Source organism: Ursus arctos, unplaced genomic scaffold (assembly GCF_023065955.2).
Source record: "Ursus arctos isolate Adak ecotype North America unplaced genomic scaffold, UrsArc2.0 scaffold_11, whole genome shotgun sequence".
Lineage (NCBI taxonomy): Eukaryota > Metazoa > Chordata > Mammalia > Carnivora > Ursidae > Ursus > Ursus arctos.
The window spans coordinates 31,097,778-31,111,840 of NW_026622775.1; the positions used below are offsets into that span (position 1 = coordinate 31,097,778).

Consider the following 14,063-nt stretch of genomic DNA (forward strand, 5'->3'; position numbering starts at 1 on the left):
GGCATGGATCCCACAGAATCCATTTTCCAGTTTGGGAAACCCTGGTCCAGCAGAAGGAGTGTTGAAGTTGGAGAGATGGTTTCTAGATCCTGAGTCATAGCCCCCACCCCCTCCACTGAGCCACACACGCAGATGTCAGCTTCACTGCTGACAGTAGGTGTCTGGGAAGGTTAAAATCGCAATAACAAAAGCATAAACGAAGTTCGAAGTGCCTTCTAATGTGGCAGAATCTTTACTGTCACTAACGATTCCCCGATTCCCTGGGACTATCTTCCTACCTACAAATGAGGCCAGCACTGGCCCCTAGAGCAAAGCCTCCAGGGCACGAATGGTTTTCTGGCTATCGACACAGCAGTTGGCCATTTGGGTGGGAAAGAGCTGCAGGAGGCCACAGCACTCAATACAGTTTGACTTTTGCCAGAACATTCTGGCACATTCATCTGGACCACCATGTGTGTGATCTGCAGACTGGCCAGAAAGACCTCATAGGGAAGCAAAGTAAAATTCTATTTGGGACATTGTTCATTTTACAATAAAAGCACACACACTTATGTTTGGGAAGAAGAAAATAAATCCATTGGGTTTGTTTTGTTTTTTTTTTTCCTGCTAACTGGGAAATATTAGATCTGCTAGAATCCGCAGCTCCTGGAGGGGTGCCTCGCCAGGTGGAGGGCTTCAGTCAGTGGCTGAACTGCACTGGGCATGTCTAACCCTGCCTGCTCCTCCAGGGGACATGTCAGCAATCTTGGATGGGCCAGACAGAGGTTCAAAGGCACACCAAGGGGCCTGGCAGTTTCAAGAAGGTGATAACAGCAAATAGGGGTGCCTGTCCTTTTTTAACCTTCCTTTCTTACCTCTCCAGCTGGCAGCTCCCATATTTTTTATTTCCTTAGCATTCCCTTGCTAATTCAAGGGAATTGCTATTAAAAATCATTTAGAAAGTATAAGTAAATATAAAAAAAAGACCTCACCCCCCCAGCCCATCTGGTGGTCCCTGCTTAGGGTACCCTGCCCAAGATGGCATACATTGTAATCTCAGTTCCTACAGAACAGCACTCAGGCTAATTCAGCTGCCATTCTTCTTCTGAATTGCTCAAAATCTTCTTTTTTAAAAATATTTTATTTATTTATTTGAGAGAGAGCACACGCACGAGCAGGGGGAGGAGCAGGAGAGGGAGAGGGAGAAGCCCGAAGCAGAACTTGATCCCAGGGCTCCATCCCAGGACCCTGGGATCATGACCTGAACTGAAGGCAGACGCTTAACCGACTGAGCCACCCAGGGGCCCCTGCTCAAAATCTTCTGATCACTTTACTTAGAGGAACAGAGTTAAAAGGAGGTCGGGTGCCTGGCACCTGAGAGAAATAAAACAGTTATTAAAATCTCTCATTTTAATGTTTTTAAAACATAATTATGATGTAATGATAAATACCAATGTATTAAAATCCATAGGGTCGCCTTTGGAACTCAAGACGAGCCAACGCGATTGGGAAATATGGATGACACGAACACAGGCATCTGGTTCCATTTTATTAAAAAACAAAACCAAACAAAATTTTGCAATGAAATTTCCTAGAATTCACAATCCTTTTCAAATCTTTATAGTTGCATTTTTTTCTGACCGGTACATAAGAACACCATTGCACGTATTTACATGATCGTCTGCTATAGAACAAAGATAGCCATGTTGTACGGTTGAGTGTTTCCAACTCTCGTCCTTAATACTTCACCACTAGCCCAGTATGAGACAGACTGTTTATGCTCGCCAAACACACAGATAATAGAATAAAGCAAAATAAAAGTCCATGTCTCTTAACAGAAGACAAATCCCTTTAAAGACAGTTTTTTAAACTTCTGTGTATTTCAAGAGAGATATAAAGTGCTCTGGAAGGAGTAAGGTGGGTGACTGAGGCGGGGACAAAGCAAAGAGAAAGAGAGTTATACCACCTTCCTCCCCCACTGCCTACCCCCCCTCAAGCCCCAAGCCAACTACACCACCTTCACCAATCATTTAAATATACCTGTGATTTTGTACAGAAGATGATGTTTTGGTAAAAAGGCTACATGATCCACTACTAAATTTCTTGGCAATGAAGAGCTAACCAAGGTCCACATTAAAAGCTACCCATGCAAATGCCATCAGGGGTCATTTTTGCGATTTTTGAGTCAGGTGGCAAATAAATCCAGGAAGCTGTCCCTTGATCTGAAGGTGGAGGATGGGGAATAGTGTGACAGCACCACCATGTGTACCATCTGCAGACTGGCCGAAGCACAATTCTACCTGTGACATCATTTCTTGTACGATAAAAGCACACAAATTCATGTAGAGGGAGGAAAAATAAAGCCACTGCATTTTTTTCTCGCTAGCAGGGAAATACTAGAGATCGATTTACGGTGCCATTTCTGAATATTTTAAAATGGTAAATTCTTTGTAGCACTTTTTTTTTTTCAGTGAAAATAACAATGTGTTATATACAAAGGGGTTAAAAGAAGTCGGGTTTTTTTTCTTTTCACATTATTGAGATGGCAATTGCTGGTCATGGTCTGCAGTCTATAAAATTGGGTATCACATATACACTGCCTGGGAGGCTCCCCTGGAAACTAGAATAATCATCCTCCCAGCTCATGAATATTTTAAAGAACAAGTCCCATTATTTTTCAGGAGATGAATGGAATGTAACTTTTCACGAGTACAAAATTACTTCAAGTTTTCTAAATAGAAGGGACATCCCACTATAAAAATAACAGCCCCTCCCCTCCCTCCCCCACCCCCACCATCTCTTTCTGGTTATAAAATGGTACGACCATTTCAGATTACTAATGTGAAAGCAGGAAGTAAATATATTATTATGTACATGTACAAAACACGTCAGTATTTCACACCATTTACATTCATATGAAAGAAGTCTGTTTATTGATCTTCCTTTGTGATTTGACAAGAAGAGAGTTGAGATAAGTTACAAAACACTCAGGCCCTTGCCTTCGAACTCTGCACAAACATCCCAGCCGGACGCAGCTTCTTTGCCAACAGAACTAACGAGACGCTTTGACATTTGCTGAAGAAAGGGCTGCTGAGCGCAGTAAGATCTTCTGTGGGGCTCTCCTTCCACGTTTCCGAGCTTGTGACATGCGTTCCTCTTTTGATAAACGTGGACCAAATTCTCAACTACCGAGGAGACTGTATGACGGAAGGCAAGTGACGAGTCCGTGGAGGAAATGGTGACCCTAGTCAAATTCACTGGCTGAACGCATAACGGCGATTCTGCCAGCAGAGGGCGCCCTGCCCCCTCGCACTAACCGCCTGCTCACCAGTAAGTACCCCAGAGGCCAAGAGGAAGTCGTGCGCTGGCAACCCTTCTTCAAAGGCTCTGCTCTCTAGTCGTACAGGCAGTAGTTTGGTAGTTTCTTCAAAAACGCGGGATCCACTCTAATTACGAAGCTCTCCTACATGAAAATTCTTTGGCTATTTAAAATCTTCACATTCTCAAAGAGAACAATAATTCCGAGTACAATAAAGCGCTAGTTTTGTCTAAAACTTTTTGAGGGAAAAGGGGACGAAACACCAGACTAAAGATGGTGTGGTACTAAGGCCACGATACTTTTTTTTTTTTTTTTTTTTTTTTAGATTTCTGGATTTAATAAGGGCAATCACCAGCCTGCAAGAGAAAACCCCCTAAGGTTTCACAGTTTCGTCTGACCAGGCAACCCACCTTCCCTTTTATTGACAAGAACATGAGGAGAAAATTAAGCGAGTCAGTGGAAGAACATGTGTCCATTTGGATGGTGATCGGTCTTTGGTTTACATAGCACACATGGTCCTCACATTTTCCTGCTCCTCCAAGCCCTTCGATTCAGTTAGGATGACAAGACCACAGACATTCTGCCAAGCAGTGATTCTGGGGCCCTTGGGTGGAGCTAAGTTCTCCACAGAAGTTCTCCCTTGCTCTGTACAGAACTGCAGACCCCTTAAGAGACTATGTCCTTGCCTTATCATTAACACCAACAAACATGTCTCAGGTGGCCATGGAGCGAATGGCTCTGTAGGAAGTGCAAACGTCAATCAAGAGCAGCACAAAGATGAAAAGGTCTTTGATCGCCGAGATTCCTGAAAAAGCCACTTGATTGAGGCAGGCATGGTTCACGGCTGATAGAGAGATGTGAGTGACCTCATTGGGTTCTTTGCACAACCAGCAGGTTTTGTCATTAAAGGGCTTGATAATGAAGGATCTACATCTAGGATCCAGAATCACCTCTTTCGTTTTGGGGTAATTTCGTGTCATCACAAGGGTCAAAATGGAAGCATGGCTACCAATCTGTATGGGTTTTTACAAATTACTGTTCCTACTACAAAGGGCTTGGAGCTGTGAGATGGGGAGACAAGGGGGCAAAGAGAAGAGGTGAGTGATGCTGAGAGACTCATTCCTGTTTCTCAGAACTAATTTATCTTTCAGGCAATCCCAACCTTCTTTGCAACCGTGAGTATTTAACTCACGAGGGTTAAACTCCTTAAAACACACACATACGCACCCCAAAACACCATGTCAGCTCCAAACCTAGGGGATGAGCATTTGTCTGGGAAGGGTGCCCATGTTCATATCCTGCCATCCTTTCTCACTTCCTGCGGGCTAGCATTCCCACCTCCTCTTAATGCCATCATCAATTACACGTCTGTGACACACGGCACTGCACAAGGAACCTGGGTCCCTCCCCTTAGGAGAATGGATTCTTTGTGTCTCTTTTTCAGTCTTTAAGGAAAAAGTGGCCTCTCAGATCCCTTAGGAAGAGGAAGTTCTTGTGCTAAGAAGCTGAAGTAAGAAGCATGAGTGGACATCAGATATGGTCAGCCCATACATTTTTCTTAGAAGCCCTAACCTCAGGGCCTGTGGTGAACTAGGAAGGTCACAAATGCCCAAAGCAGAAGATAATAGATCTCGACAGCATTCTGGAATTGCGACTTCGCCATTATTTGCCTAGGAGACTTTTCTGGCAAGGAAGCCTGAAAAAAAGGCAATAGCTATAGTGGTCTGTGATTAAATTAGTGCTAGGAGAGGCGAAAACATGGCTAACTCCATTATGGAGGAAACTGATTTGCCTTTAGAGTAAACTGGTTTTCCTCATCAGAAGTGCAAATATAGACATTGCCACACAAGAAAAACAAGAAAAACACCCAACAGTAACAATGGTAATCACAATAATGATAAGACTATAGATCCAAAGCCACCAAGGTTTTTTTGTCCCGAAAGATGGGAAAAGAATGTGTGTAGGTGTGTGTACAGAAAGAGACAGGCAGTCAGAGAAAGCCACACACACACACACACACACACACACACACACACACACAGAAAAGGGAAAGAAATCTAAGATCAAGCATATAAAAATGCTACTGGAAATTGCTGCAGGGGCCCCAGCACCACAGAGGGCTGGGTCCTTGCTCCACAGAGGATGTGACTCCCTATCTTAGATTTTCTGAAAGAGTTTTGATTTAATGAGATTTGTTTTCAGTCAAGGTGATGCATTCAATGGATAAATAAATGCCACTTATTTTTTAGGCTCTGCAAGCATTTTCATCTCAACATAACTCCTAAATAAGAAAGAACCCTATGTTAGGCTATCTGTCACCATTTTTGGTTCTGAAGGTGTGGTGGCCGCAAGGACGTCGGCACTGTCCAAAGTAGCCACTGGGCAGTGTGGTTTCTGACATAACCAAACCCAGACCCATGAATGTCCAGAATGAGGGAAATGCTGGAAACAATCTTTGGACAGGGATTTGCCTCCATGGTTACCATCATGACTAGGTGATGTCAGAATAGGAAGGTGCCTTTGCCAGTATTCTTTTTTTTTTTTTTAAAGTTTTTTTTTTTTAAGTCATCTCTGTATCCAATGTGGGGCCTGAACTCACAACCCCAAGATCAAGAGTCGCATGCTCTACCGACTGAGCCAGCCAGGCGCCCCTCCACTATTCACTTTCTGCCTTCTCACAACTCCCTTTCTTCCTGCCTAAGTGACAGAGCTAGTATTTCAGGGGCGACTAAGCCCTGGAGACTAAAATCAATGTTTAGCTGCTGTACTCTTGATCAGGGCTCAGTTCTTCTCAAAGGGATCAGCCACACAGAAAAGGCGATTCCCGAGGTGACTCTCAGTTTTTCTGAGGGAATGGAAATGCTCCCTTTCTTGGCCACAGCCTTGGGGGGAGAGCTGGTGGTTGTAGGCTGTTGTGATTCCCCCAATAGGCTGGGCAGTCACAACCCCAAAGACTTCTCAAGAAGGTCACTCAGAGTCTTGCATTTGGAGTCAGTACATAACTTTCCCACTTTCCCCCCTCAAATCCCAAGGAGGCACTGGCACTGGGAAAAGGCCTTCTGCCAGCCCGGAAGCAGGAGAACTAGGGATTGAGGTGAAGTTGGATGACTGTAGTCCGGAATTCTTTTTGGCTCCTGAGTGCCACATACCAGTCTGAGGGTTTGTCATAGAAGTGAGGGAGATAATTTTGTTTCAGCACCAAATCAATATGGTTTGTGTGACTTTAAAAAAAAAAACAACCAACTGGTCAGCGAAGTAACAGTGACAGTAATGGATATCAGTGTATGGTTAGAAAGATCAGGCAGAAATTTCAAAAAGAATGGCCTGAATATTTACTCATTACAAAACAAACAGGTCTTTGGGCCTCTCATTAGGCAACTTGGGTGGAGACTAGCTCTCTCTGGAGGTAATTAGGTTTTAACTTTTTTTTCTTTGTAAGGGTCAGGGGATCGTGTGAGAATACTGGAGCAGCTCTGGGCGGGTCCAGCTGGGAGCCACGGGCCACGCGTGGCTGTTGAGATGGAGCTGGAGATGTAGCCAGTCCAAAGTGAGGTGTGCTGCGAGCACAAACCACACGATGGGTTTAGAGGACTTAGTACAAGAAAGAATGTAAAATATTTCATTTATACTTTTTATGTTGAAACGAAAAGATTAAATAAATGATTAAAATTATTTTGAACTGTTCCCTTTTCCTTTTTAAAATGTAGCCAGTAGAAAATGTAAAATTCACATGGGTGCCTTGCATTATATTTCTATTGGATAGTGCTGGTCTGGACACTCATTATAGGAAAATGCACATCTGTCAATACACAATAAAGTTTGCATATACTTCTAGAGGGTTCCCAGCTCAGAATTTCCTCTTTGGGGTGGGGGGAGGTGGTGAAGAAGTCTATGGGAGAAGGTTTTCCTTTCTTTTAAACCCTTCTATGCTGGTTAAACTTTTTTTTTTTTTAAACCACTAAAGCCACAGGAAAATCCTCCGGAAACAAACCTTTGGTAAGTGGAGAGCCTCCTAGGCTCCAGAAACTCCTTGGGGTAGTCACAGGCCTCAGAGGGGTACACGGGCAACTGATTCCTGATTCACCTGGTCACCAGCAGGAAGAGACAACACCCATCAAATGAAGGATGCCATCCAAAAGGCATTTTCTCTCCTGGGTATGGGATACGATTTGTATTTCTCGTGCTGTTGGATTGTTCTTCTAATTCCACGTGACCTAAGTTAATACCCGGATGTGCTTCAGGTAGAGCTGACTGAAGGAGTACATGGTATAACCCTATGCTGACCAAGAACAAGAACCACCCTGAGATGAAGAATCCCACACTAAGGACTAGGATTTGAAGGTATCCAGAGATGACAAACTCTGTGACTAACCGTGGTTTTAAACAAGGCAAGACAAAGCCACTCTTACTTGGACTTCGACCTTGCATCATATCAATATTCCTTTTCAGCAACATAGGAGTGCCGAATTCCAAAAAGCCATTAGCGCATGTCACCTGCCGCGGAACCGCCCCTAAGGTATGAAGTCAGCGGTATGTCATCGCCATCTGCCAAAACATGGACCCTCCTGACAAAAAGCTCCTTGGCAGTCTTAAGGCCAGAAGAAGCCTCGGCCATCATCTTGTGAAACTCCTTCATTTCGCAGAGGGAGAAGATGAGGCCCAGCAAACGCGTGGCTCAGCCGGGACTCCTGGTTCAATGCTGCCTTCACTCCCCCTGCCTGCCTTCGCACACTGACACTGGGTTTCATTACAGGAAGTGTGACACTCCCAGAGAGAGGTGACATTTCTGAAGGTGGTAATCATTTTCCCTGCCTTGCTGCCTACTTAGAAAGCATCAAATAGGAAATCGTTAAAGATGGTGAAAAAAGAGCAACCAGAAGTCTGACATCTACCCCCTTGACATCCAGTCCATGTTTCGGCAGCGGGGATTTACGACACAGCCCAGCTCTGGTTTGGGGATGAGTATTAGTGTAATGAGGTGGAGAAGCCTCGTCAAAGACGTAAATAACTCAGTGAGAAAAGCTCTCCTTCTTAGTAACCCACATGTCGCCTTCTTACGGAGGATGAGGTGATCCGCGACTGTCCAGGGAAACCATTCACTACCTTAGTCATCTCTGCATCTGGGTAGTCTAAATGTATTACAAAATTGCCCACTGAAAAAATAGCACATCTCTGTCATAGTTACAAAAAAAGAATAAAAACGTAAGTAGTTTAAAAATGCCGGTGGGCTTCAGTATTGATTGGATGCCTCTTTCCCTCTCCCTCCTTGTCTCTCTCTGTTAGAAGAAACGGTTAGCAAATTCCCATGCTGTACTTTTTAGATCGAATGGTTTATCAAATCACACGTCCCTCCTCAACTTGGTATTTAGATGTACTCGGGGAGCCCTGGGAAGCCAGCTGCTAAGGATTCCCCTAAACCCTTCCTGGAGGTCTGGTGACGTTTAACAGAAGTGTGTTGGGATTAAGGTAAAACCTAGGTGCTCCGGCAGCCCCCACTGTGTTGGACACTGGGCTCCAAGAGGATTGGGTCTCTTCTGAAGCCTCCATCGCCTGCAGAAACCACTTGTGGAGGGAACAGAAGACCGTTCTAGCCTTGGGGACACCAATAGAACAGACGTTTTGCTTTTGGGAAGAGTATGTGGTATCTGGTCTTAAAACTGGGCTTGCCGTCCCAGCTACAAGCCCTACGGTCATGGAGAACAGCGCCTCAGCCCTGGAGGGGACTTCTGAGTTTGGGATTTCAGTCAAAGACTGTAAAATCCAGGCAAAAATGGAGCTTCCTTCTCATGTCACGTGGGCCATTAACAGAGCCTGGCAAGTGGAAGCCAGCGTGATGTGGGTGCAAATAGTGAGTATAACCTCGGTGGGTTCAGAGCTTAGTGCTGGGGTCTCTGGCAGCTAGGATCTTTAAGATCCACTTAAAAGAATTTAGATTCTTAAGGAAAGCTGGCCTTAGACGGTTTCAGGGTGCTGCGGCACTTCCCCAAGCCATGCACACTTCATGCTGAGAGGTCAAGGCCATTCATCTCAGAGATGGTGCATACAAACCGATCATCGTGGGAACCGGTGCTTCGAAACAGAACTCTCTGCAAAAGCTGGAGTCAGCCAAAGGGGTGGACGTCCTTAAACCACACACAGTCTTTCAAAAGAAACTGCCAAAGAAATCAAACAACATTCCCCAAACAACAAAACAAGACCTGGAAGAAGAGGAAATAGAAGTAAGAAGCCCTAAACATGTCCTTCCTGTATGTTTTAGGAGCTTCTGAAGTGTGTGTCTACAAGGACATGGGAGGGAGAATCAGCTTTCGACTTCCCAGCTGCCAAGGCTGCGGACTGTTGGACAGATGGAGAGACGGCTTCCTGATTAACGTGACTTTGGATAATGCTTTCGTTCCCATTCTTGAGCGGAGCGCTGTGGAGTTACCAAGTGGTTCTGGAGGTGTGGTGTGCCCGGTCCAATTGTTGAGGTCCTCCTCCCTTCCTTCCCCTTGGGTCCTACCATCCCTTTGTTCTATATTCACCATTTCAAGACTTCACCTCTTCGCAGTCTTGGTCAGTGGAAAGTTCTACATCAGACAGTCCAACCTCCATCGCCATAATCAGCGAGATGTCAGAATCACTGCTTACAGCTGGCTCCTGCTCGCCTGCGAGGAGAAAGCAAAGTTCATGGTGAACACTGAACTATGTTTTTGGACACTGCTTATTTTAATACAATTGTCTTTAGTAACATTTCTTTGATGGCTGAGAGAAGGCATTAGAAATATTGGCTATTTTGTAAAAAAAACCCCAAAACTAGTTAGAGCCTCATTTCACACTATAGCCCAAAATAATTTCTAAGTAGGTCAAAAAGTTAAATGTAAAAAAGAAACTAATATAGCTAGAAGAAGATATATCTTATAAGTGTATATCCAAGTAGGAAAATATCTCATATATCGAAGTAGGGCAAGAAATTCTATGTGGAAAAGCAGCTGAGCAATTCACAGTAGAGCTGATCGATAAATGTGCATAAAATTCAAAAATATTAAAAACATGAAAAATAAGATCAAAAGGCATACATCAAACTTGAAATATCTGTGAACATTTCACAAAGGGCTGCACTTTCAACATAAAGATTTGAAATCGGTAAGAAAAACTAATCAGAGAAGTGGGCACAGGTTGCTATTATATAATCCACAGGGCAGTATAACAAAATGACCGATGACTATAAGGTAGAAATGGGCTATTTTTTTAAAAAATAAAATCTTCACTCTTGAAGAAACATAGCATTACACTGAGGCAAGTACTTTGATTTACTGCATGGAGAACTGTGACATTTTCACTCAGTAATTTCATTTCCAGAATGTATCACAGAGAAACAGAGATGCAAAAATATTCATTGAAACATTATTTACAGCAGCAAAACATCCCCAGTAACAAAGTCCAACAACAGAGAATACAACATAGAGGAAAGCGTGTTACTTCTAGAACACCAGCTCCTTGTTGTAACAACTAAAGTGGCATTTCCAAAGAACTTGCAGTTACGTAAGAAAATGCTCGCAGTATTCTTTTAAGTGAACACTGACGTAGTCAAAGCTTTATATACAGTGAGGCTGACAGAGGACATTAACAAGAAGCAAGAGAAAGTTAACTAGAAGCAAGGAAGCCAACAGCGCTAGGAAGAGTTGTCTCAAGTTTGGGGATTTACATTCATTTTCTTAAAAAATTTTTTTTTCAGTTTTACTTCCAAACATTCTGCAATGAACAAATATCATTCATTCACTCAAGATATAGTCAGTCCCCACTATCTACAAAGGATCTGGCTAGATGTGAGGGACCTGGGTAAGAGCAAGACAATCCCTGTCTTCAAGGCGCTTACTGGCTCGTAGGAAGACACACTATTAGATAGTCAATCACAGCACACTGGGATATGCCTGCTGCTGGGAGATGCAGCGGGTGTTACAGGAGCAGGTAAGAGGGCTGTGTGACCGACTGCAGAGTCAGAAGGATTCCCATGGGGTGCAACGTCTACACTGAGCCCTCAAGGAGAACTCGTATTCTAGCCAGACGAATGAGAAGGAAGCGTCTCTTAAGCACTAGCAATAGCACGTGTAGATGGAGATGTCCGAGCATGACAGGGAGCCTTCTACAGACGGATGTCAGAGCGTATTGAAATAGGACCAGAAGGCAAGCTCAAGCCAGGGACACCGAAGGGAGGCTGGGGCGCTCAGCTGCAGAAAAGGCAGCTTTAAAACCAAAAGAGCTTGCAGGTCCCATTATCCTGCTGAAGAAACACACCATTAGAAGACAAGCAAAACGTCTTGGTGGTCATAATACTTTTGCTCTGATAATCACTGGTATAATTTCATGTTGAGGTACGCTTAAGGAGAATACAGGAGTTTCATGAAAGACAGGGAATTCTTTAATTTAAATTCAATTTGCTTAACATATAGTGTATTATTAGTTTCAGAGATAATTCAGCGATTCATCAGTTGCATATAACACCCACTGCTCCTTATATCACGTGCCCTCCTTAATGCCCATCACCCGGTTACCCCATCCCCCCACCCACCTCCCCTCCAGCAGCTCTGTTTGTTTCCTATGATTAAGACTCTCTTATGGTTTATCTCCCTCTCTGTTTTTGTCTTTTTTTCCCCCCTTCCCATCCCCTACATTCATCTGTTTTTTTTCTTAAATTCCACATTTGAGTGAAATCATGTGATATTTGTCCTTCTCTGACTGACTTATTTTGCTTAGCATAATACCTTCTAGTTCCAACCACGTTGTTGCAAATAGCGAGATTTCATTCTTTTTGATGGCTGAGTAGTATTCCATTGTGTGTATGTATGTGTGCGTGTATACACACACACACACACATTCACACCACCTCTTCTTTATTCATCTGTCGATGGACATCTGGGCTCTTTCCATAGTTTGGCTATCGTGGACATTGCTGCCATGAACACTGGCATGCAGGTGCCCCTTTGAATCACTATGTTTGTATCCTTTGGGTAAATGCCTACTAGTGCAATTGCTGGGTCGTAGGGTAGCTCTATTTTTAACTTTTTGAGGAACCTCCATACTGTTTACCAGAGTGGCTGCACCAGTTTGCATTCCCACCAACAGTGTAAGAGGGTTCCCCTTTCTCCACATCCTCACCAACATCTGTTGTTTCCTGACTTGTTAATTTTAGCCATTCTGACCGATATGAGATGGTGGGTATCTCATTGTGGTTTCGATTTGTATTTCCCTGATGCTGAGTGATATTGAACATTTTTTCATGGGAAAAGACAGTGAATTCCTAAGATGTTTAAAAGGAGACAAACAGAACTAACAAAGAGTTCTGGCCTTAAGAATGAGATCGACAGAACTGGCTGCTTCACAGGTATATATCCAAACTAGAGACTGAGCTCTAATAGGTTTCCTAGGCCCATGAATGCATGAGGCTCATAGTAACGGAGACAGATCCATGGCTAGAATAAGGCTTTGGAAGCAGCTCTCGGCAGATAGAAGTACGTAGTATTTGAAAATGGGGGCACTCAACAAATATGTAATAAAACTAGTCATTTAGAAAAAAAGGCAAAATTGGATCCCTGCCCCACATTACAACAAAACACATTCTAGGCTGGGGAATACCTGTGTCTATACCTATATTTATAACTACATCTAGACCACATCCACATCTGTACCTGTATCTGTAGCCCATTTTTAATTGTGTGTGTGCACTTCCTTCCCATTTATCCTCTTCTCCAGAGCCACCTGGTACTTTCAATCCCTGACTTTTTGCAAATTGGGATGGTTCTCCCTTCCCTCATGGCCACTTTGCACTTGTTTTCTCTTCAGGGCTATGGCTTGCTGCTGTGCAGGCTATGCTCAGCACCACTCCGAAGAAAGCCTTCACTTTGGAGTCAGAGTAAGCAGTGTCCACTAGATTGGGACAGTGCACAACCTGCACAGCTGGACACAGGAGCTCGCTCTGTTTCTCAGATCCACTAAGTCCTTGGCCCTTCATTCATTTTTTTTCCAGTTGCCCAGATCTTGTTATTGTCTCTTTTTACCTTTTCCCTGTCCATGTTGGTCTACACCTTACAAAATTCCCTTGCTGTAATTTATGTGGGGTTTTAGGAGAGGCTGGAAGTAGTTTCATATGTTCAATCTACTCGTTTCACTCAGCACTCTCCTAAAGCATCACTTTTACAAGGAGAAATAGAAATAATTAAAATTGTATTCACAAGAACTGGGAACCCATTTTACTTCATGAGACTGTATTCTAGTCTCAGCTACAGTAACTACACGTTACTTTATCTAAGTCACTCTGTCCTCTAGGGCTAAAGTTTGGTTGTCTACAAAATGGGTTTGGACTGGATATCTCAGAGTCCTTTCCAGCTGTTAGAATTTGTACCTGGATATGCTGATGTCACCCTAGCACAGTGTCTCCTACATGCTGCTTTCTCAGTAAATATTTACGAGAATTCCCACCGAGGAACAAAGTTGTAAGCCTCTCTTTTTGCACAACTCTCCAAATTGTTGTTGTTGTTTTGCTAGAACATTCTTTTCTTAATCCAAAAAATGTCTGTTTGTTGTACATTTAATACAAGTATATACTAAATGGGAGAATTCACTACTTTGAGGTGTAGTGAAAGCTGAATTATTCTTATTCCTGGAGATAAAAAATGAGGGTTATATTATAGAGATATAATATTGATTGTTTGATTGCTTGATTGATTGCAATGGCCCATGAACTAATTCAGCTCATGAATGGCCAAAATTTTCAGCTCACAATTACACT

The 14,063-nt window shown here is 43.4% G+C and overlaps 1 protein-coding gene across 2 annotated transcripts in view; it reads right to left on the minus strand.

The window, feature by feature from the left end:
• RNF150 (ring finger protein 150) overlaps positions 1–14,063 on the minus strand; it is a 284,261-nt gene that overhangs the window by 22,432 nt on the left and 247,766 nt on the right. Inside the window, exon 7 of one of the 2 annotated variants that reach the window (XM_026499389.4) lies at positions 1,516–9,942. The exons of the other annotated variant lie outside the window; for it this stretch is intronic. Within the exon in view, the coding sequence (XP_026355174.1) occupies positions 9,824–9,942 (119 nt within the window). The 3' untranslated portion in view covers positions 1,516–9,823. Of the gene's footprint in view, positions 1–1,515; positions 9,943–14,063 lie in introns of those variants that run through there. 2 annotated transcript variants of the gene reach the window in all.